Below are 26,145 nucleotides of genomic sequence, written 5' to 3'. Positions count from 1 at the left end.
GGAGTCATAATAATCTTAATTGATTTTTACTTTGAAGGTTTGCAACAATATGAATTATTAAAAATAAATTACAAAATCAATGTTTTAAAATCAGTCGAAAGAATCAGTGCAATGTCTAAGAGACATTGAGGTTAGATCAATAACAGTATTGTAATTACGAATAATTATTTTAAACATTAAATATTATAATATAAACGTAAGATACAGATTTACACCCATAAATAATAATTTAAACATTAAATGTTATAATATAAACATAAGATACTGATTTGCGCCCATATATACTATCCTATATAAATTTTATGGTAATATTTTTTATTATTTACCACAGGTATCGAAGGAAATTTAAAGATTAGGATACAGAATTTCCCATATATCGATTTTATTTTATTAAAATAAACCATAAAATGTTATATTTTGACTAAAAACACACTAATATAAAAATTAAGCAGTGGGATCTTAAACTATAACATACGACATATGAACATCGTCAGATTCAATAAAATGTCACTTCTGTTCTGTTGATCTATGACCATGCATTTTGCGTCTTTATCACTTTCATTGACAAAAACATACTTTGTCTCTTTCTGGTTACTCACGTAATCATGGCGGATCGAACACGAAAAATAAACGAAATTTAATAATTTCTCTTCATTTACGTGTGATAGGTGATTCCATGAAGTTTGTTTCTTTTTCGAGCATAATTTTTGCATTTACGCATTGCACAAGAAGGCATTTTGAGGCTTTAAATTCAAAATAATGACGTTCAACGTGTTCCGTGACATTCGTGTGTATTACTACGCCGCGCGAGAGCGACTGGACTTGGCTGGAGTCGTTTTACACCACTTGCCGTATTTTGTATGTTTCAAGTTTTGCCCGCTTGTGGCGGATCTTTATATTTATAGATCAATGTGTACGAAGTACTTTTTACATGTAAAATAGTTTATAATTTAACAATACACATTAACTTTCTGAACGGTGGTCAATAACGTTAGGGTGACGTCACGTCAAGGTCTGCTGACAATGACAGTGGGCAGCAGTGACGTTTAGAGGTTATATTATTTACGATTACGATAGGAGAAATTATCACGAATTGGAATGTATTTATTACCGTTAAACGAAAAGTAAATACAGATATGTCTTAAGAATACAAACATGAACGTGTTACTAATAGCGTGTATTGTAATCCTCGGCGTATATTCCTGTGTTTCCTGGTGAGTTGTAATGTTGTTTGTTTTGCTAACTGTTTGGGTATTGGAAGGACCGTGTGTTTATTTTTGGAAGGCCGCTCATGCAATTGTAACTTAGCGAAAGTAGTATGTATGAGTGTGTACGTAGTAAGCATTGTCAGTTGCATTAAACTTTGTTCATGCAGATCAAATTGTACCTACGTATAGACTAATTGTACTCCATTCACTATTTAAGTTTGTATATGATGTTTACATGCTTATCAATTGCCATATTTTCTGATAGTATAGAGTACCGGAAATAATTTATATATATTATAACAAACAGTAACTTCATTAGGACATAACATTCTGTCTCAACAAAATTTTCCTACAGAACACTAATTATATTCTGAGTAAACTTTAGGAAAGAATTGATATACAAAAAATACTATCAATAATTTGTACATACCATGATATTTAGTTTATAAAATAATATAAAACTCATTCTGTATATCTATTATTTCTAAATAAAATTTCAAGTTCACTTAAGTTTACATGTAATCTTCTAGGGTCCTGCCAAGATTGCTGGCATGGCTGTTCAAAAGGAAATATCACATAAAATTAAAAATTGGGAGGATAGCTGTGCCAAAATTAATACTCCGGGATGTCAGCCTGTCAAATGATGGATATTCAGTGGTAAGTACTTATGTTAGCTTACATTCATAAAATAAAATATTTAAACCTTGAAACCAACACATTGTCACCACCAACACATTGTTGCGGTCACCACCACAGAAAAACAATGTATAAATGTCACAATGATAATAGTTCACCACATCCAATCAGGATATGTTTTACATTTTCCTACAACAAATGTTTTCCTTTTTTGCAAATTGAAAAGAAATAGGTAAGGATTTAAGAATTAAAAAAATATATATAGTATTATTAATAGTATGTCATAGCTTCTCACCATAATATTGATGATAATATTGTCATAACTACAATTATAATATTCTCATAAGTTTCTAGTGTTTTACTTTAATAAAAAACATACATTTCTTTCTTCAGAACATAGATGAAGTATCATTTCGTAGCAGTTTCTTCAACTCTGACATTAATAAGTTAGTGTCAGTGGTGATCAAGACTATAGACATCACTAACAATGTGGAGGAGAAAAGAAGTGCAGTGGTGGAGACAATCTTGAAGCCGCTGCTCTCCAAGCAGAACTCTGCTTCCAAAGCGGAAGGTCTTGATGAGGTCACAAGAAGTTTTGACTTGAACAAGGAGTTGGAGAAACTTAAACAGAAAAAGCTACTGGATTTTAGGGATAAGAAGTTGCCTCATAGTTTGATTATGTTTGCACAGGTATTGTTAACATTGCAGTCGTTTTCTATATGTACATTATATTGGTCTATAACTTGTTTTAAAAGGCAAAAGTTGGTAACAACACAATAACAACTCACTTGTGGTTGCAAAATTAATTATTTAAAAAAAAAAAAAATTAATCTTATGCCTCATTGTTGTTTGTAAGGCAGTATGTTATAATTCATATTTGTACTAAAACATAATATTATTATACAATGTTCTTATTAGTTTGATATGAGTCTTAAATAAAAATAGATAAGTACCTAATTATGCTCCAAAATAATGTTTAAATTTGGAATACTCTGTAACTATGTTCATGCAAGATTTTTAATATTAATTCTACCCTATTGTTTTCCCAGTTCATGGGCGTGCACATTTATAACGCAACGCTGACCATAAACAGCGGCGCAGAGAACGCGTGGTCGGTGCACGCGTCCGCGGCGGAGCTGCACGCGGACGGTGCAGCGGGCGGCCCCGCGCGCGCGCTCGTCTTCTCCGCCAACCTGGTCAAGGCCGAAGCCAAGGTGGTCAGGGGGACCGATATATTGGTGCAGGCATCCTGTGGCGTGCTGATTGAGGGCACTGTGAAGGCTGATGGGCCTTTGAATGTAGAGGTAAGGAATTTTATTTTGGTATTAAGAATAAGACTGATTCACTCATATGAGGCTTTAGGTAAAACTGTCCTATTTATGTACTATCCTTTATGTATGTATGTATGTATGTTATGTATCCTTTATGTATGTATTGATTGAAAAAAAAATAAGTGTGTTCTCTCATAGTGATGTAATTGATTTACTCTTTTGTGAAAAAGTAAAACTATTGATGTTTTATTGGTACCAATTCAATTTAAATTCTTAAACCATGCACACAAGTGCACACACTTAGCAGCAAATACTACTTTACACTACATCTATACTCACTTTCGTTTCAGCATGTGAATATGTGATGAATAAAAGTTAAATATATTATTTTACATTCACAGAAAATTCATACAGCTGTGAGCAATCCATCGTTATTGCTTCAAGACGAGCTGTATACCTTTGTGAAGGTGCACAAAGCTAAAAAGCGAAAAACTCAAATTAAGTTAGACTTAAATGATGACCATCTCAGCACACTAATACCACGGTTGTCACCAGTTATACCAAAGGTAGGCAAAGGTATCCAGAGATCAGGAAATATATATGGAAATCTGTTAACCATAATGTATATTAATATGTACTGTTTATTTCAGATATTTAGTTTAAAAATTGATGCAACCAACATTGGTTGTGTGGACAACATTACTAAAACCTATTTTGAAGTGTCACTCCAAAGTTTGCAAGTAAGTTCTGAAGTATTTTTAATAACGAAAAAGTCTGCTACAAACCTCATCACATATCTTTGTCTATGATTTCTGATTAGTTGCAATAATTGCCTGACTATGATAAATCGTGCATGAGATGTGGCTATGGTCTAAGTTGGAATACAATGCGTGTACATGGATGATACGGTAAAGCGTACATCCATGTACGTACGAAGCGTTCGATTACAATAGAGTTATTATGTTAGGTACACATAATGAACAGTCAGTTTTAATGTGTGCAGGTGAACTCAAGGTTCAGTGCAGCGCCCGTAGCAGTGGACGCTCTGGGTGCGGAGGTGGTGGGACTGCCGCAAGTGTACGTCGCCTTCCAGATGGATCAGTTCCAGATATCCGCTCGGGAGGACACTATCTTATTCCTAAACAAACTAAAATTGGACGCTAAGGTAAATAGATTGATAAGTTCTTGTATTTATCTGAAATCCAGGGTTTTGTAACCTTAAAAATATTTATTTAACTCCCTATTCATTAACTACCTATATTGCAGATGTAAAATAACCAGCAAAAGTTAGAAACGAAATAAATTATAACGATAATTATGTTTTGTCGCAAAAAAAAAAAAAAAACATTTGTAACTTGTTTTCTTGCAGTTGGAAAAAGGTGTTCTAAACTTATATCTCATCATCAGTACGCTGAACATTACATACACTCACAGCAACATATTCCAATGGTACTCATCAGTGATGCAGAGAGTCAAGAAAACCAAGATGCAGATAGTTGAAGAACCTGCTAAGCGTTAGTAAAAATGTCTTATATTTTTAATTATATGAAAGTATATGCTTATATTGTGTTATGAGTCCAATGGTAAGTAAGTAGGCTTTGTATTTTAATTGTAATTGTCGCTTTGGTTGCATGCTGCTGTTATCCTTTTTAACACGCTTTTATGTACTAGCTTATAATATATGTATCTGGGAATGTGTATAAAATTTTTAAATCTAAATCATATTTGAAAAAAGAGCCGCTGTGAGGTGTCTAATTAATATAAAAAAAAAAACTAAATTTGAATAAAAAGTAATAACTCACCAGCACATAGGTAATTTAGGTTTTTTTTTTTTTTTTTTTTTTTTTTTATAATATAAGAGTAGCAGACGAGCATGCAGTCCACCTGATGGTAAGTAGCTACTGCCGCCCATGGACATCTGTAATCAACCCCAGATAGGATTAGATATTCCTACCTGAGGTCGGCCACAGATGCGCCGCTACCCCTGAGGACTAAGCTGGAACGCCTCGGAAAAGTCTGTCTCCCTTACCACACCCTTCAAACCGGAACACAGCAGCGCTTAACACTGCTGTTATTAGGTAGAAATAGGTGGGGCGGTGGTGCCGCCGGAGTCGAACCCAAAGGGTTCTACCACCTTTAAAATAGGTGGGGCGGTGGTGCCGCCGGAATAGGTGGGGCGGTGGTGCCGCTTAGGTTGTGAAGCTCCAAATTGGAAAGGGTTAATATAATGTAAAAATTTGAACAGTTCGAAACATTGCATTGTCAATAAGCATTACTCTTTAGATATGTATGTTATGAACATAAAGTGTATTTATTTATTTATTGCAGGAATACTTCAGCTAGGAGTTAAAATATTTAATTTTCAAATCATTTTTTTAATTCAAAACAGATTCTTTATAGAGCACTTTTTGAATGTCAATACAACTACCGCCACTTCACGAGGTGTTTCGTTATGGAGAAGAAGCGACGAAAGAAACTCCATAACACACATCTTTAAAAAAAACATATTTTTACAATGTCAAATTTAACCTAACGGTAAATGAGGAGCTGGAACTACTTCAGACCATACCTTTTGTCAGTCAAATAATCACTTAGCTTATAGTACACTTTTTTACATAGCGTTTGTTTAACGACATGTTTGATTTTTTTTCTGTGAGATTCAAAATGTGGTCGGGTATTTTATTGTAGTAGCGAATATAGTTACTCATGAAAGATCTAGCCACCTTACATAATCTATGTTTAGGAATTGCTAATTTATTTCTATTCCTAGTATTTAAGTTATGGTGGTTACTATTTTTTTTCAAACATATCAGTGTGTTTTCTTATATACATAATATTTTTATAGATGTATTGACTATGTACCGTCAATATATTAATAGTGGGAAACAGTTCTCTCAGGGACTCACCACGCCGCAGACTATATATTTACCTATTACCTATATATTATACCTTATAGTTCATTTTTGAATAGTAAAACAAATAGCCTAATAATTTAGCTGTAAGAGTTTGACAAGTTAGTTGTGCGTGCAGCGTGGGCGTTGCGCGCGTGGCTGTCGCGCGCGGCGGGCGCGTGCGCGGCGCAGGGCTGCGCGGAGCTGCGCGGCGTGGCGCTGCGGGCGCGCGCGCGCCCCGCCGCCGCCTGCCTGCTGTCCGCCGGCTGCGGCGGCCTCAAGCTCAAGCTGGACCAGATGCACGACGCTAGGGGTGAGATTATTACCCCGGCTATGGACTCACACCGTGAACCCCTGAGAACATTCGAGAAGCATGAATGTGATAGCTTTCTCGCAGTCTCGTTCTCGCGCTCGCCGTGTCTCCGATTGATGTCGGTATTTTGCCCGCTTCAAAGGGTTTCTCGGATGAGAAAAGAGAACTGCATAGTATAGAGAGTGTAGATGCCCTTCTCGATTCTCGCAGAATTTCGCGGCGATATTTCTCTGCGAGACTTCTCGCGTAAGTCTGTAGCCGGTTGGTGACAATATTATCCATACAGTTATTAAAATAATTGTTTCTTTTTCGTATAAATGTAAAAGCAAATAAACTAAATCTGCTCTCCTTGTTCTGATTGGACTAAGATTTAAATCAAGTTCGTTAATTTATAGATACTGTGAAGTAGAATAATTTGGCTTTCATTTTGTAGCCGAAAATCTTTATTTAAAGGATATTAAATTTGATTGTAGGAATGTCATAATTTTTGTGATTCAGAGGAGGAGTCGGTCCGGTGGAGCTCGTGCGGCGGCTGGGGCGGCGCGCGGCAGTGGGGCGCGGAGGTGCTGGTGGACGGCGGCTGGGCGGCGGCGGGGCGCGCGGCCGAGGCGCCGCCGCGCCGCCAGCACGCGTGGGGCGCCGCGCTGCTCGCCGTCGCGCTCGTCAAGTGGGGCTCGCACGCGCCGCAACACTCTAAGGTGCTAGGCATTATTTTTTTACTCTTGATTTTGATTTTTAATCTTAATTTTGACTAATTTTTATTTTCTCCTATTCGTGTTGATTTAGTTTTACATTTCTATCATTTTCAATCTGTGTTTCATTAATGTAATTGTTACAAACTCGAAACTTGAATTTTAAAAGCATTATTCGAGCTGTCTCGTCATCCGCCCGTTACGGTTCGTTCGAATATATGATTGAATTGATAGTAATGCGAAGTAGACTTTAAGCATCAAACATCTAACTTTTCCCTGTATAACAGCTTCTCTCTTATTTAAAATCCATAAGATCTCTACTTTGTTTTGATTGCATGCTATAATTAGCATACCTGAACTTATTTAATATTTAATTTCCAGGTGGAAGCCATGATGGATTGTTTGCGGCTAGAATGGAGCACAGTAATCGCAGAAACAATCATTTCTCTTGTCGACTGCCTCAATGATTACCGCACTTCAAGCAAACAAGAAGTCATTCAAGAAAATGCTGTAGAATCTACGCACAATGTGACAATGAACCTAGCGTTATCACATATTAATCTGTTCTTGATAATTAATAATGATATGTGTCTGATGACGAGAATTGATGCTATCACGCTGGAGAAGACGGCGGCTAAGTCCGGCGCGCTTGTATCCGGGCTGAAGGTTGTCGAAATGGTGCCCTACCAAGGTCTGCACTTCATAAATTAAATTGATTTTATTATATGATGATTTGTTATGGATGTCTGTATTGTCTTTGTGTGTGTCAGTATCACTGATGACATAAATCCTAGTGTCTTATTATTTCATTGTTCTGTACCTATTACTTCTATTACAGGAAATGTTCAGTGCCAAAGATCAGATGAGATAATAACCAGTTTCTTCCATGTGAGGATGGTAAAAATAGAATATGTTCTGTCAAAAGAGAGACATTCAGCCCTTTTGGACTTCCTATTTTTAGAAAATGTTGATTTTGAGTGGAGTGCTAACTTGCACCTGAAGATACTGACCTTTGTGAGAGCTGTGAGGGAATTCAGGAAGACGTTAAGTTTGAAGATGGAAAGAGATAACAATGTCCAGATGACACAAAGCAGAAAGAGACAGAGAGACTGGAGGGTATCATTTAAGGGCGAGACCAATTTGAAATTATTGTTGTCGGAACAGAACACTATGCTGTTTGTTACTGGTAAGTTATTATTAGGTAATCTAATCTATGTATAACGAGATTTCGTCTTATAAGGGAGGAATAAAAATAATGTTCATTTATTTTATATAACCTCTGTGCAAAATATTATAATTGTAGATTTAAATGTAGGCTCAAGGTTGTGCCTCGCCTGTCACTCAGACATTGTTAAGGGTATGGGACAAAATAGAGTTTACAGTACAAAAGGAGATGTTTCAAAATGTATGGGCTCCCGGCCACCTTTAGTACACTATACTGAAAACTAAGAAAACATGCAAAGAACAATTCGTAGGGGTTCATTTTCTTCAAATCATGTCCGTTTTATTGTTTAAAAACAATAATTTACATTTAAACTTGCAACACAACAGTGGAAAATCATCATGGCGGTAGTGATTACCGTAATAATGTCATCTGTCATTCTATTTTAACTTACTATATACATTACTGTTAAATATATTTTTACGCAAATGGGCGTAGATCTATAAATATTGTATTGTATGTATTGAGATACAATACCTATATTTGATAAACATTAATTATATTTACTTTCATAACTCTTGACTTAAAACAAACATACCAAAATATGTACTTCAATAACAATTTATTTTAGTTAAAACATTTAAGTGTGTAAATAAAACAACTTTCAGTACACATCTAGATAATATTTTATTTATTCTTCACTTAGATACGTTATTTATTCATTTTCAATATCTTCTCTTATAAATATTTTTATCCGATCATGTAGCAGGTTCTGTAATATCCTGTGACGAGCTCAGCCCAAACATCAAACAATGGTCATAATGTGAGCGCAGCTACCTACTAGTACGGTTTGTTGCCCAGCGATGCAGTTGCAATAATAACTGATTATTTTGTCATCCCAAGAATGTCCTTGTCTTGCTATTGTAATTATCTAAACAAATAGAAATGTAAAAAGATTAGCTTCTCTAGGTTAAAATTATTAACGATTATTTCACGATCAATACAACTAACTGATATATATTTTACCTGATGATATTGAATCCTTGTCAACACAATCCACAGCGGTCGCACGAAAATCACAAGAGTCCATAAAACATAAGCTGGGTAAACAAGTAAGTTAGAATCAGTCCAAAATCGTAAGCAGCACAGAGCAGAAACATATTCAGGGTTGAAATGGAATCTTCTCATCAGTACTTATTTATTCAACGTTTACATTGGATTCCACTATTATATAATATGTATATATCCTCTTTTACACATATCAAATTGACAACTTCTTCTTTTTTAATTTGACATGTCACTTACATCTATAAAACCTGATACTATTTAAAAGGAGGTTTTGTTATAATTATTATAAATAATTAATTAAATTCAGTAACAATGACGGGATACCCAAAACAAAAGCCAGGTTGTAAAGTACTAAGGTAACAATAACTTTACGACAAAAACAGCGAAATACAGAATAACCGACACCCAAAGAGTATAGTAACCTATGTGTGGGGTACACATAGGTTCCCTGACCGACATCGACAGTTTTGAAAACTTGACACTGACAGTATTCCGCCATATTTAATATTTCAATGTGGAATGCTTATTTAAAATATTTTTAAACAGGAATACTTTAGGTTATCAAAATATATGTGTATTTTTCTTCAATTATACAAATTATTCGTGTTTTTTAGATATAGTGTACATGAGATGGCCGAAAATGAAACATCTCCTTTAATCCATTGTTTTGGACCCTTGGATTAATTTGATGTATATTAAAATATTACAACACTCTCTAACCCTGTTTAAGACGACATGACGGTGGCGTACGACCACGAGGCGGGTCTGTCGATCGTGTGGGTGGTGTTGAAGATGGTGCTGAACGGCGACGACATCATCACGGTGGAGGGCTACTCGCAGGAGCGCGCCGCCGACGACGCGGACATCCGCGTCGAGAGGAAGGCCAATGAGAGCTTCGTGCTCGACTGGAATAGAGTTTGGTATGTATTTTATAACTTTTTTATTATCTCGGTTTTGGTTTGGTTTGTTGGAGAATTTTGTAGTGTTAAAATCGTCGCCGATTTTGTCACGAAATTTAAATAATGATAATAGATAGTGATATCTAATATCATTATTTAAATTTCGTCAATGATTTTTTAATATGAAAAATTTACATCTATGTGAGGTAAAACAAATTACTATTAATTTTAAGCTTTCAAAGATGTTCTTTTTTGTATTTATTTTTTAAAGGCAATGCGGTAGACTTTATAGTTTTCTGATGACCGATTACCAAAACAAGAATATTCTCTTTCTCCTGATATTGTCAAAGTCCTATGGAAGGCTGGGACGATTGCTAATATTTTAATTTATTTACGTAATATTTAGAAAATAAAGAATTTGGCACGAAATAGCCGTGATCTATGTGAAATTTTTGCAGGGCAGTGAATGTGGAGTCAGTCCGCGTGATATTCCCGTACAAGCACCGTTTCGCAGACGCGGTGCAGGGCGACTTCGTATCGCTGTTCAAGTGGCTCAAGATCATACACGGCATCAAGAAGAAACCCTTCACCTTGGAGAGTCCGCTGCCTAGTGATTTGCATATCAAGGTTAGTATTCATATTGAAAAAATAATAATACAGTTGAAATATTTAGAATGTTTTTAATGCAAATACTGGAGAATTGGTCTGTCATTGTGATACTTAGTTCATTTTTGTAGCATTAAATTCTAATGATTTGCACCATAAACCTTTCAGCAAACATATTAGTAGATCCGTGTAAGAATAAGTAAGTTATAATGGAGTAAAGGTGGAATATATGTTTACAGATTGAAGAGTTAGTGATAGAAATGAGCGACGATCCGTTCGAAGTTAAACTACGTGATAATTATGAGCTTCTGGAGGACGAGTATAAGGAGAGCCAGAAACGACGGACGATGCTCGATGCAAAGGTAGGACGCTTTTGTATATTTAGGGAATATAGAAAATTGCTTATATTTGTGAAATATATAGATAGATAGATATGATTTAGATAGATTTGGAAGATGGTAGGATCCTTTTGTGGTTCGATTCCGGCGGCACTATCGCCACACCTACTTCTGTCAGTTATAACAGTAGTGTTAAGCGCTGCTGTGTTCTGGTTTAAAGGGTGTGGTAAGGGAGACGTACTTTTTCGAGACGTTCCAGCTTAATTATCAGGGGTAGCGGCGCATCTGTGGCCGACCTCATGTAGGAATATCTAATCCTATCTGAGGTTAATTACAGATGTACATGGGCGGCAGTAGCCCCTTACCATCAGGTGGGCCTTCATGCTCGTCTGCTACTCTCATAATGTATTGTGAAGAAGGCATTGTGCGTGTGCTTGTGCAGGTGCAGGAGCTGTGCAAGCCGCACCTGTTCCTGCCGGCGGGCAAGGTGGAGGAGCTGTACGCGGCGCTGCGGCAGAAGGACGCGCAGATCTACGTGCAGCGCTGCCGCGCCGCGCCGCCGCCGCGCACGCGCCTCGTGGCCTGCTGCCTCGCGCGCCTGCGCCTCCTCGCGCTCGCCGACCCCTCGCTGCACGGCGCGCAGCGGGCCACCGCGAGGCTTAAGGAGATCGATGTTGATAGGTTGGTGGTTGCTAGCTGGGGAGTCGACATTGATTAATGATGCTGATGCTGCGAATGGCAAAAATATTGATATGGGTAAATGAGGGTAGAAAACTTCAACGAGCATGAAAAAAATGACGTTATCGGGTAGGTCGGAGTAAAACCGTATTGATATGAATGGTTAATAAGTAAATAGAGGAAATCAATGAAATTACGTAGATAATGCATCGCGAAAATCAAGGATACAAACATAAGAAAGCAAATATACGAGTTTATGACATTCAGTCAGTGCGTCCTTTCTGAGGACGAAAAAACGCTAAATAAGTATCTTCTAATAGTAAACAATTTAAACTCCTATAAAAAAATAATTCAAATAGTTAATGTCACGACGTCTATACGCAGGCAATTATTTAACCTGCCTATTTTTACACTATAGTCTGATTCACAATTAGGTGTCCAAAATTTAATATTGTCAAAAATAACAAACCACAATTTGAAAGGTATTTTCTTTATAGGTCAACACATTTGTTTACATTTTGGATACCTAATTATGAATTGAATTATAGGTATTTATTATCGACGTAGTTAACGTACGTTTGTGTCTGTGATGTCAGCCCGTGGCCGGAGGACGGGCTGGAGTTCTCGACGCTGTGGTGCCGCGGCGTGTCGCTGGGCTGCGCGCTGTGGCAGCTGCGGCTGCGCGACTTCCCGCAGCCGCTGCTCAGCATGAGCGACCTGCGCCTCTGGGGCACCGCCGCCGGCGCCGAGGAGCAGCCGCCGCCGCGCGGTAAATACTTACACAATTTATACAAATAAAATAAATTCGTGATTATGTGCGGCTTAAAGATCGAAAAATATTGGTGTAACATTCATAACCATGACAGACGCAGACTCATAAGGGTGTATTATGCTCAAAAGTATCTGTCAAAGTTTGTGATGTACGTTGGAAATTGTCAAAAATGTATTAATTAGTTTGAAACAAAAAAAAAAGGATAAGTTTTTTTTTACAATGAATTAAAATTGTTGCAGCGGTAAGAACGGTGGTGATAGATCAAGGCGAGCCTTGGGGCAAGTTTGAACTAGAAAGAAGCATGATGCCGCTCAAATGGTACTATGACCTGTGCTGCGAGATGTCTGAGTTCAGTTACGCCTTCGGACCCTGCTGGGAACCCGTTATAGCTCATTGTAATCTTGGTGAGTTGGCGAATTTATTGTTAAGAGTAGAAGATTAAGCAGTAGATGAGAGTCTTCTATGTGATGGTAAAATAACTACCGTCATTTTTAAACCTCATTTTGGCGACCAAGAGACTAAGCGATATCTTTCAGGGAAGATATTTATTTACTATTTGTGTGCGTAATACTGGAGTGTCTTTGGCAAGATTTATTGTCTTTGGGGGAACTTAAACCTTTTAATGCTAATGGCCAATGGCTACAATCCAGCATTCGAGCAAGTGTCCCGTCCGTCGCTGGACCCGTCTGCGCCGCTGGCGTGGTGGGACAAGGCGCGGCTGCTGCTGCACGGCCGCCTCACCGCGCACTGCGCGCGCTTCACCTGCCTGCTGCACGTGTCGCTCGACCCCTACAACACCACCGAGGAGATGGAGCTCACCTGGACCGATCTCGTGCTCGACTGGACCAATGGTAAGTTGTATTGTAGTGGGATTGGGATGAAGGGGTTGTTATTCTTATATTTATTAAATTGTACATAATAGTTATTTAAGCATGATCAGGAAAATGCATGAGTCTTTATTTTTAGCGGCGGATGAAAGTTTTGTGGGTCCATGTAACACATATTGTGGCGGGATGTCATTAGCGACTTTTATGTACTTGTGTTCCATTCGCCATGTTGCATATACTATTCGATCTCGGAGCGTAGCATAATATATTGGATACGGGCATGTGCGTGTGTCAGGCAAGCTGGGGTTCCTGGGCGAGCTGAAGGTGTTCGTGCGCACGGCGAGCAAGTACGACGACTGCCGCGTGCTGCGCGTGCCGGCGCTGCGGCTGGCGGCCAAGCTGCGCTGGCAGTGCGTGGGCGAGCCGCGCGACCACCTCGCCGTCGCGCCCTGCGCGCCCGGCCGCCTGCCCGAGTACTCCAGCAACCAGGTGAGCTGTCTGTCCGCTTCCTGGTGCTAGGCTACCGGAGCGCCTGCCAATGTCCTACACTAACTGCCCCCTCTCAGCTGTTACCCAACCACGTGTTTATAGTATCATAGGCCTCCCACCAGACCCGGTGACTAAAATAAATCACATAACGGGAAGATCTTGTAAAATGCCTCACATTCTGGTGATCAACATAAAAATCAAAATTCAAGTAATAAAGGAAATCTTCATCTTGCAACTACTTTATACATAAGATACATTTTGCAGGAACACGATTCGTATAGAGCGTTCCGCTCGCAAGGACTAGATCTTCACCTCAGCATGGATACCAAACCTATTGAGCAAGACGGACCCGTACTTTTGCTGTATGGAAGTACTTTGAGGTGAGTGGTAGATATTAGTCTAATTTATTATTGTAGCGGAAAAATTACGTGGTCACCGTGACAATTTTAAAATTTAACGTGAATAACGTTTTTCAGATGGTTCGAGAGTCTGAAGTTAATCTTATCGGGCACGACGCGGCCGACCCGTCGCGGCCGCGTGTTCCGCAACGTGCGCCCGCGCAAGTTGCAACTTTCCAGGCATTATAGAAACCTAAGCGTTTCTTTGACTTTGCACAATTTGCAGGTGGGTGGAAACTATTTAATAACTGTATATTTTTGTCCCCTCTTGAAAATATCTATACTTAAAAATAGTTTATTTTCATAAATATAAATTAACGTTTAGCAGCACTTGTGGCTGTGCTCATGCACGAATTCCTATTTTTATTATTGTAGTAAAATAATTTTAATCCATGACAAATCGTAATCTTTGAGGGTTATTACATGTATCATTAAATGCAATACATATTTATCGACTACTTGAATTACATAACAGTATTAATACACGACTTTGTATTTTATATCTTAATCGTACCCAGGTGTTCTACTGGTCGTCGTCGTCGATGCAGCGCGGCATCGAGATGCTGGGCGTGCGCGTGACGTGCGGCTCGCGGCACCGGCTGTCGCTGGTGGCGGGCTCGGACGCGCTGCTGCGGCGAGCCCGCGCCGTGTGGGCCACGCTCTACATGAACTGCGACCTCAACGACGCGGAGATCTGGCTCAAGACGCCCGCGCCGCCGCCGCACACCGACGACAAGGACGGAGATGAGGTATTGTTACAATGACTAAGGCCTATTCCATCAACATTTGTATAGGCAGTGACGATAAAGATGGTGATTAAAAATGCTGTTATTTGCCTCTGGCTTATTCGCTTTAAATCTTATAAATGAAGAAACGAGAAATGTTATATACATATTCTTTCTTCTTTTCTATATTCTCAGAAGTCAGCGATGTTGAACCCACCCGCGATGGAGAAATGCTACTGCCTGTCCGTGCGGCGCGTGTCGTACGGACGCGAGGCAGGAGGCGGGACTGGTGCGGCGGGCGGGCCAGGGGGCGGAGCCGGCGGCGCACCCACCCACCGGCTGGCCGTGCACGACTTGCGCGGCGCTTGGACGAAGCTCAACCGTGACTTAGCCTTTGCGCTTATTGATACTTACATCAAAACGCAGGTTAATATTGAAATATTTTAAAATATAAATAACACGATACAATTAGGACAATACTGATTTAAATATTTAATTTTAATATAAAATTAATAAAAATATAAAATATTTTATTTTTATGCTTCAATTTGATAAATTTATTGTTGCAGCAATTAAAAAAGAACTTATCAACAAAAGCTTTGAAAGAGGAAGAGAAACCATCAACTTCACCAAAACATCAACGAGAATCGGACGTAGTGTCGCCCCCTCCCTCCACATCGAATCAGGTATTTTTCCAAAGCGAAACTAACCGTCTATTTTTTTTCTTATCAAATGGCTAGTTGCGAGTCGGACTTATGCAAACTTAAAATTGGAATAACATTTTATATTTCTTTAATTCTGCTAAAAAATATATAATTCAGAATTAAAATTACAGTTTCGTTGCTATTCAAAGTATTATGTATATTTTTGATGTCTTCAGTGCAACACGAGCTCGAGCAGCAGCGGCGGCGGCAGCGGCGGCGGCGCGGGCATGCTGGCGGCGCTGGTGGCGGAGGCGGGCGAGGCGGGCGGCGAGCCGGTGGTGTTCAGCGACGAGCTGGCGGGCGCGGAGGGCGACGCGCCGCACGCGCCGCACGCGCCGCCGCGCACCGTGCTCGACGACGACAACGCGCACACCGCCTGCCTCAGTGAGTGTCTTGTGCCTCAGCACTGGTGGACGGCGAGCCGGTGGTTTTCAGCTAAGTAATACACTTAACTGAACACCACCGGCTCGCCGTCACTCCAATACCGGTCACCACTGCTATCCCAGTTGGGTAGGCGAGGCGCAACGTATTGTTATAGTGTGCCCACGAGGCATGCCCAACGGGTATCCTAGGCCTACCACGCACGTCCGAAATACACGCCCACACCGTGCATCAGTAGAACATTTTAAATTGTACGCCCCAAGAGTCGACAGACTTGAACAAATGAGTTACTAAAATTTTGCTTTACCCATTTGACATCCTATATTTTTTTATTAAAATTCACGTTGTTTCCTCGATACTACTAACGACAGTAGAGTATAATACACGTGTTGTGTTGTTGTGCGCAGTCGAGCTGGTGAACTCGCAAGTGGTGCTGAAGGGGTGCGAGACGCGCGGCTACGTGATCCTGTGCGCGGCGCGCGCGGAGGTGCGGCAGCGCGTGCGGCGCGCGCCCGCCTCCACCGCCTGGAGCGGCGCGCTCTCCGCCATGCAGTACTACGCCACCGTCAGCGCCGGCGAGCGCGACCAGCTCGACGGTGAGGGAATCTTCTGTTGGTTATAAATGAGGATTTTCTATAGTTCGCGTCAAACTGCTAGACCGCTCTGAATATAGAAATGAATCGTGTTGCCATAGCAAATTGTTTGATTACACCTGCTCACAGCAACTTCAGAGCGGATTAGCAGTTTGGCGCGGACTATAACAATATAATGACGAACTTTAGTCGACTATTGAATTAGTAACATAATATGGTCATAACGTTTAGCCCATCATTGAGCAGTATTAAAAAAATATCGAATCTAGTCGAATTTGGACCTAGTAATAAGTACATGTCAGTTCTACAAAATAATTCTAACGAAAATTTTTATATAACACGCATACTGTTTGATATGACAAAATAAAGTATTTTCATTAAAAAGTTAAAATGATAAATGGAAATTAATATTATTCTTTGTAATCTTGTTACCAAATTATACTTCTTTAAATTTGACGTATTGAGTTATTACTGAATAGGTTGCTTACAAAATATGTTGCAAAAATCGCTTAATGTATTTCTATTCTGACAAGTATTCTCTTAATTTGCATATATTGCTACGGTCCCAATTACAAAATATGCATTTACAATTATAATAGATGCAAAAAAAATCTTAGTTTATTTACAAAAGTACTCAATATTAAACTTCTATTTGTATGTATTGTAGAGAACATCCAGTGGGTATCGGTGGAGGAGATCGAGGAGCGGTGCGCGGGCGCGGACATCAGCACGCTGCCCGACGTGCCGCGCCTCGTGGGCAGCGGGCACTCCGCCGGCGGCGTCATCGGACGCACCGTCGGACCCAGTGCTGATGCCGGCCTCGCGCAGGTATACCACTTGACTGTAGTGTCTGTAAGACTCCTAGTTATATAACACACAAGCAACACGCATCTAACTGGAACCTTCCTGCAATATCTCTACATGACTGCTAGAAGCTTCTAGTGCACCGGCAGAAATGTACTACTTACATACTTTCCAGACCGAGAAGAAATAAGATTACAAATTTACGGGATATGAGTTTTTGTTTGTCTGTTTTACATAGTCTAGAATTCTCTGCGTTTGAATATAGCTACAATTTTACAAATTAGACTGACAGGATAAAAATAATATTGCTAAGAGTCTGTTTGGGACATTTTATTTGTTATATTTTTCCAATATTAAATCATTTTATATAAAACAAATATGGTTTTTTCTTTTAGCTAGAATTGAAATAAAATATTTAGTATGTATTTATTTGTCCACTTACAAATTGACAGTTATTATTATATCTATTTCCAAATTTCTCAATGGACTACACGATTTTGTTCCAGTTGCAACGCATAGTGTCCCGGTGTGCGTGCGAGTTCCACTACGTGTCGCACGAGCAGGCGGAGGCGGGCGGCGGCGCCAGCGCGGGCTGGGCCTCCGCGCCGGAGCCCTACGACTGCTTCACGCTCATGCACCACGACCTCGACGTCTGCACCAACTCGCTGCAGGTACACCGCACCTCACCTAACCCTCTATTTTATTGTATCGGGTACCATCTTACTGTATCACGCTATATTGTTCATTATAATATTTTGCTGAAGTATCCCTTATGATTTAAGTCATAACATTTTCAGTTAGATAAAAAAAAACTACAAGTATATGTTACAAAGTGGTGTTAAATACATACGCCAGTGGGCACAGTGCATACACGATGTTAGCACGTACGCGTACATATTTGTGCTGCAGGCAATACGTACACGATCTCAGGCTAAAATTCAATAAATTGTATGTGTGTGTGCAGTACGCCATGGTGCTGGACGTGGTGAACAACGTGGTGCTGCACGTGGAGGCGGAGCGGCGCCGAGCGCTGGAGCGGCGCGCGCGCATGCGCTTCCAGCTGCAGCTGCACCAGGACACCGACCCGCGACACCTCATCCACCGCCTGCAGACACAGGTACGTGCGGGGGCGGGGGGGGGGGGGGGGGATGCACGCTGGAACATTGTGGTGCAGCACGTAGAGAATAAAAGCATAAAGTTTCTTTAACACATCCCCGAGTGAAAATTAAATTTATTGTTAATTGCAATTTCAAGTACAAAGATCCTTAATCTAAAAATTTTCAATAATCAAACTTTTATAAATAATAGTAGAAAATATATGCTATTTAATAGATCTTTCCCTTTCGAATTATGATTATACAAATAAATTACAAAAATACAGATCAATGCATGTAACAAAATGTAAATATAGAAAAAAAATAGAGAAAATGTTGAAATAAAATATTATAATTGCTACATTTTTTCAATATATTTCTTGAGGTTAAAAAAAAAAATCTCTCCGGCGGGGAATCGAACCCCGGTCTCCCGCGTGACAGGCGGGGATACTTACCACTATACTACCGAAGATGTGAAAGAAATCTTCAAATTTATTGTCGCTATTCACGGATCATACCGTGTAATCTATTCTTATGGATGACGTCAACTTGTGAGTTGTGGATCGTTGATATTTAATTCATAACAAAATACCTAACAGGAAAATAATTTCTTCGTAGAATCAATCCAGTAAGATTAAATTTGTAATACTAATATTTGTTTTGATATTTTTTTAATGATAAAAGTACTTTAACGCACCGATAAAGTTCGGAGAATTTGTTTCTGTTTGTTAAGTGACCGGTAGAAATTAAATGATTTACATTTATAGACAAAGTGTGACTACTTTTTTACTGCTGTTATTATGTTACTGACTTACTTTTATGTTATTATATCTTTATTCACAGGTTATGCAAATAATTAAAGAAAATTAGGTTAAGGAATCATTTCATAACTGTATTTTTTAATTTGTGATTCCAAATAAAGTATTTTTTAGAAGCAGCGATAAAAATTGAAAAAGTCTATATTTGATTGTCATACGTACATAACATAATATCATACTGATCTTATAAAAAATAACCAGGTGCGTGAATCCCTGGCGAGACTACGACGCCTGGAGAAGGAGTACTACCTGAAGAACCGGTCCATCACGGGCAACGACCCGGTCGCCATCGAGGAGCTGAAGAGCTTAGATGATCAGGTATCCTATTTTAATTATCAAATATAATAATGTATGTAATTTTTATAACAAAAAATATATTCAAAGTTTGATTCATAAAACAGTTTCAGTTATTTATTAATCTTTAGTTTTTTTTTATACTTTTGTTGAAATTATTAGTATGCACCCTTTTTTCTTTGTTACTTCTATATTAAGTTATTAGGTGCTTTGTATTGTATTGTGTATAATATGTCAAATAAATTTAAGAGTGATAATTTACTTAAATGAATCGGTATTTTAGATTTATATTATTTTAGACTAAAATTTAGACATATTTTTTTTATGTTGCATGCAGCATAAAAGTATTTAAATATTGTGTGATATGTGTATCAAAAAAATGTGATCACTTAAATAGATAGATTTTCTATCTATTTAAATGATCAGTAAACTACATAGTGATTTTTATCATTTATTTTCCCTTTTATAGTGAGAACCATATTTAGCGGTAGTAGTCAATAATATTGATGGCATTTAGTTTTTTTTTAAGTTTAAGTAACATTTGGGCCATCATTATTTCAAATGTTCTTTGTATAGTACTTGTAGTAGTTTGTAGTACTTGTACGTAGCTTGGATGCTACTAAGTAGTATCGTAGTTCAGTTCAGTGGGTAGGGTCAGTGTCACGTTGCCGTGTGTGTCAGGTGAACGAGTGCAAGGAGGCGGCGTACTCGCTGGGCGCGGAGCTGGACGCGATGGTGCGCGCGTGGCGCGAGGCGCGCGAGGCCAGCGCGCGCGGCGCCGCGGCGCGGCCGCTGCGCGCGCACCACGCGCCGCCGCACCGACACAACGAGATCTGCTTCAAGTCCGCGCGCTGGCGGCTCACCGACGCCGACGGACAGCTCGGCATCGCGGACCTGCTGCTAACCAACTTCCTGTAACTACACGCTCCCACTACACTGTTATACGCGAGCGTCTTGTACTTGCCTTGCCTTTATATAGATTAAATCAGAAGAGTTTAAGAATTCCTTTTGAAAGTACTATGTACTATGTAAATTCGCTATCGCATGTTTATGAGGTATAGAAGGAAATTAAAGAAATATTTAACTTTAAAAGATATACCAACTATACGACTAATTTTTTTTTTTGTCTAAAATTAACTTTACTGTTGGTATTATTTCTTTATTTATTACTTCAACAGGTATACAAAAACATCACGTTCCGATGATTCAGTTGAGCATCAACTTGAAGTAGGCTATGTCCGCGTCACCAATTTACTGCCAAATGAACCTTTCCCAGAGGTATTTATAATGACACAATTACAAAAAACACCTAATGATTTACCATCACTTATAATAAAACCGCTTAAATGCGTTAATCCGTAAAATGAAATCTATTAATACAAAATATTATTGAGATTATTTGTAATTTTTATATATTCTTTTAAAAAGCATTATTATCCTTATACGTTGTAATCTTAATTCTATTACCTGTTCTATTACTCCCTCTTTCAATATCAAATTTTCCATCATTGACATTATTATGTTACAATTGTTTATGTCTTATGAAAAAAAAAACAGTAAATCTTAATAAATAAAGGAACAAGTAAAACAACGAATGCCCCCGTGCGTAGGTGCTGGTGCCGCAGGCGGCGTCGGGGCGGGCCCCGCTGGCGCGGCGCGCGGCGCTGCGCGTGTTCTGCCGCGACCGCCCGCCCGTCGGCGGCATCTCCGTCAAGGAGCACTTCGAGGTCAACATCGTGCCCATCCGCATCGGTACGTACTCCAGTCAGATTCTCAGACAGACCTACTGAATATGCATATAAAATTTGGTGAAAATCGGCAAAGCTGTTGCGAAGGAGTACGGTAACTAACATTGTGACACGAAAATTTTATATATAAGATAAATATAAATTAGCAACAATGATCGCTTTTTATCTGATAATCTATTAGAATTTACCACACCCCACAGGTCTGACGAAGAAGTTCTTCAACACGATGCTGAAGTTTTGTTTCCCGGAGCGCGATCCGGACGCGATGGAGGAGGCGGAGGAGGAGGGCGAGGGCACGCTGCGCGCGGGCTCGGCCGGCCTCGTCGCCAGCGGCTCCAAGAAGACTAGGAAGAAGGGCAAGGACTCCAACTCCAACTTCTACGTCAAGAGGGATAAGAAGGATAAGGATGATGTGGAGAAGATGAAGGTTCGTAAATATTGTGCTTGTGGTTGCTAATTAATGAATAGACTTATTTATTTTTATTTTGTGTGATACTGCGATGATGAAGGGTAATGGAAGACGTGTTCGAACAACATTTATATATATATTATAAATGTATATGTTTTATTGTTCTTTTTTACCAATGCTTTTAATGGTCATAATATTTTGATTGCGTAAACTAATTTATTTTATGGGCTAATATTTTGCAAACACTTTTTATTAGATATAAGATAAAACTAAGATTGCCTAAGAAGTATATACTTTATATAATTTGTTTAAATAACTAAATGATTAATTCAAATAATCAAAATAACTTTTTTTAAATATTAATAAAGTCTACGTGATATATAATTATAATCATTTTGCCATTTATTATAGTAAAGAAAACCAAGTATATGAACGCGATTGTCGTCTGAAAGATTTGTCCGATAATATTTAGGAGCGTGCGGAGAAGAACAAGCTGTTCATCTACATCAAGATCCCGGAGGTGCCGGTCCGCGTGTCGTACAAGGGCAGCAAGGAGAAGAACCTGGAGGACGTGCGCGACCTGCCGCTGGTGCTGCCCACGCTCGAGTACCACAACGTCACCTGGACCTGGCTCGACCTGCTGCTCGCCACCAAGAGCGACACACGGAGGTCGGTGGCTACTACTAGTTACAAATAGTTGTGGGCGGTAGTGAAAACTTAGACATATTTATAATATTGAGTTAGTAATAACAAATTGATATCGTCTCTCGTCGTCTGAAATGTGAATTTGCTTATCAACCTTAATATTGTTAGGCACATAATTCATGAAGTATGTAGTAAATGGGATGTCTAAAACAATACGAAGACATTTTTAAGTTTATGTTTTTCTATAAAAATGTCGAAAAGTTAATATTTGTGTTTAATATTTTCACCTAAAATCACATTATTGATGATTGATTGGCAGTGCTCGAGACAGTGGAAGCTAATGCGTCATTGTCAGTTTTATGCCCGTTTTATACCACTTTTACTTTGGGTGATAATAGTCATGATCTTATTATTTTTTTAATTATTTAATTCAATTTAATTTAGACATAGTTCATATTTTGATAGTATTTATATTGTGCTTAAAAACCTATGTTAGTAAAATTAATAGTGCGTTCTCCTGATATAAACCGATATGCGCAGGGTGATCCTGTCGCAGGCCATCCGGCAGAAGCTGCAGCTGCACCGCCGCGCCGCCGCCGCGCCCGCGCCGCTCGAGGAGGACAAGGCGCGCCTGCTGCTCGGCGAGCGCACGGTAACCACACACACACAGTACAGTCCGCGCCAAACTGCTAGTCCGAAACGAGTCGCGTCGCAATAGCATATTGTAGATATTAGCGGGACGAAGACAGCGCCGGAGACCCCTCCCCCCCCCCCCCCCCGGCACCCACGCCCACGGGTATGTAGCTGCATTAGTGTGCCCTTAAGTTACGGAGTATATGCTAACTAAACCTGCACCCAACAACTTCAAGGCGGACTAAAAGTTTGGCGCGTACTATACACACCTACTCTCACCCACTCAACAGTTTTTGTTCCATAGATACATATACTGATTGACCACATTGACCACTCGTGCTATGTTGGCTGCTAATACGGCATTCCCAACACGCATACAAATGCAGTGATTATGGCAATAAACTACTATCTAGGGCAAGCCTACGCAAAAGCATACAAACAGTAGTATGTTATGTATAACAGATGGGATATATTATGGTTGAAAAAAGTAGCTGTCACCGGTTTTTCTATTTTTTTATTTACTCTTAAAATAAATGATAGTTGAAAAAGTAACGTCTGTAAAAGAAAAGAAAATTGCAACGTAAATAACCTATCCATTAAAATAATTGAGCCATTATGAGTATCATGTGTAAAGGTACAAAATTTTTTAATTTATTATAGGTCGCAGAAAACAAACCACAGAAGAAGAGTACGCCTGGAGTGTTCAAATTTTCAAAATCGTAGCAAATAGCCAAACAGTACCGCGATCTGTGCGCGAAGCTTACACGCAAGAAGTCGGACTGATTGTGAAGTATTTTCTAAACGTAATGGAAGCTATTTTTGGCTATGTTTCTAGTATATAGATTTTGAAAAAATATTTTTAAGTTTAAACGATCAAAGCAATACAATCGCATAAAGAACCTCAGTGTTTATTAATTCGTTTATTTTAACTGCCGTTTGTAATAAAAATGATATTTTTAGTAAATTTGTTAATATTTACCATACGATTTTACAAAATCACGGTCTACCATAATAAAATTGCTATAATAATATGTAAAATCGAACTATACTTTGAAAATAAAGGCTAGCCAAAATTATACACATTTTTTCAACATACTATAGATTGTAAGATCTCTCATTGTATTATTAAAATCTATTATTTCCATATGTCATTATTATTTTAGTACATGTCATTATTATTTTAGTATGAAGAAATAAATGATGGGAAATGGTGAATGAAAAACAATACTCTTTGCAACTACTACGTCGCCTGTACTTTTTAAATGTCTTTTGTCTGTTTCTCAAGATCTCATAAATATATGGATAACACATGTATACATTGGATGTATGGATTTTTATGATTTTGTCGAAGTCTGATTGACGAATATCTCAAGATATTAGTGTATTAAATGTGCAATTTCGGTGTCATGCTTTTGGATTTCTTTTATCAAGGAATGATTTGTTGTTGTGTTTTTTTTCATTTTTACTGTTTGATATTTTTTATGCAAATTAAAAGACATTGCATGGCAACAACGAATATAAAAACATTCCTCAAAATTATGTACGCTAGTGATTTTTCCAAAAAGAAGATATATCTATTTTTTTTTTGGCGCAACGTATTACAAGGGAATTTTATGACGTAATATAACAAAATTATACAATTTATAGTTATTTGTTTTAGTATTTCTACAGAAAAGCTGAATGTTTTTAAAAAATACCTATTGTTTGAGCAATACATTTTAAACATCGAAAGATGCACGTACTTGAGGACACACGTGTGAACTTAAAATAATGTATACAATAAACTTTGCTAATTATAATTATGATAGTATTCATAAGAATTTTTAAATAACTCAGTTAATTTATTCAATTCGAATATTATAATTATAAAGCAATAAAAATATAATTATATTGTATATGCTACCTAATCGTCAGTGCATTTTATACCTGTTGTGAATTATATAAGAATATTACTATTACTATATTATTAATTATTATCATTATTATTGTAAGGCGCCATTGACATTTAGTTGGATATTAACAGCATTTTGCGATAGTTGTAAAGTTGATGTAATTATCTAGATGATAGAATTGCTATATAAAAATATATCACTCCATTATTTTAATGCGGTTGATAATATTGATAAAAAGCAAACAAAACTATAAATTATTTTTACCACGCCACTTTACTAATTACGTACGGCCGTGTTCTGGTTTGAAATATTTTTTTAGGCGTTCCGTCTCAGTCCTCTGGTAGCAACGCATCTGTAATCTCTAAAGTAGGACTTCTGTACAGTAGGTATTCTTTCTCTGTAGTATTTTCAGTTGATTATAGATAATTGGGTGAAATTACCACGTTTTTATCGTCGACCAAATTGATAGCAATTACGAGTGATGTTCATTCGATTAAATTTAAAGATATTTCGTAGATATCATTGTCTATTGACATCGACATTCAAGTTTTAAGCAATGTTAAGCCACTAAAAATAATGTTTAAACAATTTAAATTACTGGAGTAATTAACAATCTAAATAATAACTTCATCTGTTAACAAAAGCTGTTAATTTTAACTAAATGTTTGTAGCGGCAGTTGTAAGTAAATAGGGGATTGATAGTTAAACGTTATTTATTCCTATGTATCCGTAATAGCCAAGGATCTTGTATATGTAGGTCTGTCGGAGACTCAGTATTCGTAACGTAAGCGATATATTTATACACGGCATCTGTTATTTTTTATATGATATTGTATCGTAAATGATTTGTCTATTAAACGTTTTTGAAATGATAATTGTTTTCCTTAGTGCCCAGATTACTTGTTTCATAAAATTAAAAGTTTTATTGTTCAGTGGGGTATTTTAAACTAAGTGTGAAATGGAGAGGGTGTTCTGGAGACTGTTTTTAAAAACTCCAATTTTCGAAATTTCCTATTTTCTGCTCATTTCATTTTAAAATTATTTTAGAAGATTTTATTCCCCTCTAAGTTTCCTGTATTAAGAAAATAAGTATGTATATGATTATGAATTAACTGGCAAATTTCTCTCCCCTTTGTGTCACCCATTCTATGACCCTC

At 38.3% G+C, this 26,145-nt stretch overlaps 1 protein-coding gene and 1 non-coding gene across 2 annotated transcripts; one reads left to right on the top strand and one right to left on the bottom strand.

The window, feature by feature from the left end:
- Positions 1 to 1,009: 1,009 nt before the first annotated feature.
- On the top strand, positions 1,010 to 25,863 carry hob (bridge-like lipid transfer protein family member hobbit). The gene is made up of 38 exons (XM_073087489.1): positions 1,010 to 1,214; positions 1,739 to 1,865; positions 2,238 to 2,534; positions 2,894 to 3,148; positions 3,517 to 3,681; positions 3,766 to 3,855; positions 4,119 to 4,280; positions 4,485 to 4,629; positions 6,146 to 6,319; positions 6,818 to 7,017; positions 7,393 to 7,702; positions 7,850 to 8,197; positions 9,972 to 10,161; positions 10,599 to 10,767; positions 10,986 to 11,108; positions 11,527 to 11,765; positions 12,359 to 12,531; positions 12,774 to 12,938; positions 13,185 to 13,385; positions 13,657 to 13,850; positions 14,115 to 14,230; positions 14,327 to 14,474; positions 14,767 to 14,997; positions 15,169 to 15,399; positions 15,543 to 15,659; positions 15,854 to 16,061; positions 16,466 to 16,654; positions 17,319 to 17,479; positions 17,962 to 18,126; positions 18,420 to 18,572; positions 19,569 to 19,685; positions 20,343 to 20,575; positions 20,840 to 20,939; positions 21,272 to 21,413; positions 21,610 to 21,836; positions 22,291 to 22,487; positions 23,004 to 23,115; positions 23,757 to 25,863. Exons 1-38 carry the CDS (start codon positions 1,156 to 1,158, stop codon positions 23,817 to 23,819), a joined length of 6,696 nt encoding a protein of 2,231 aa, XP_072943590.1. The 5' UTR covers positions 1,010 to 1,155; the 3' UTR covers positions 23,820 to 25,863.
- TRNAD-GUC (transfer RNA aspartic acid (anticodon GUC)) lies at positions 18,950 to 19,021 on the bottom strand. Its single transcript has one exon. It is a non-coding gene; the product is annotated as a tRNA-Asp (tRNA).
- Positions 25,864 to 26,145: the final 282 nt, after the last annotated feature.

This window comes from Epargyreus clarus, unplaced genomic scaffold, assembly GCF_041222505.1.
Source record: "Epargyreus clarus isolate Ecla_fem2 unplaced genomic scaffold, WU_Ecla_fem_2.2 ptg000026l, whole genome shotgun sequence".
Classification (NCBI taxonomy): Eukaryota; Metazoa; Arthropoda; class Insecta; order Lepidoptera; family Hesperiidae; genus Epargyreus; species Epargyreus clarus.
The sequence above is the reverse complement of the archived record's forward strand: the minus strand, read 5'-3'. Positions and strand labels throughout refer to the sequence as shown.

What these genes read in the sequence shown, in the direction of transcription:
- hob (XM_073087489.1), top strand. Translation starts at nt 1,156, where the DNA reads ATGAACGTGTTACTAATAGCGTGTATTGTAATCCTCGGCGTATATTCC. An exon ending in TGTCACTCCAAAGTTTGCAA is followed by an intron (nt 3,856 to 4,118) that starts GTAAGTTCTGAA and finishes TAATGTGTGCAG; the next exon opens with GTGAACTCAAGGTTCAGTGC. An exon ending in TATAGCTCATTGTAATCTTG is followed by an intron (nt 12,939 to 13,184) that starts GTGAGTTGGCGA and finishes GCTACAATCCAG; the next exon opens with CATTCGAGCAAGTGTCCCGT.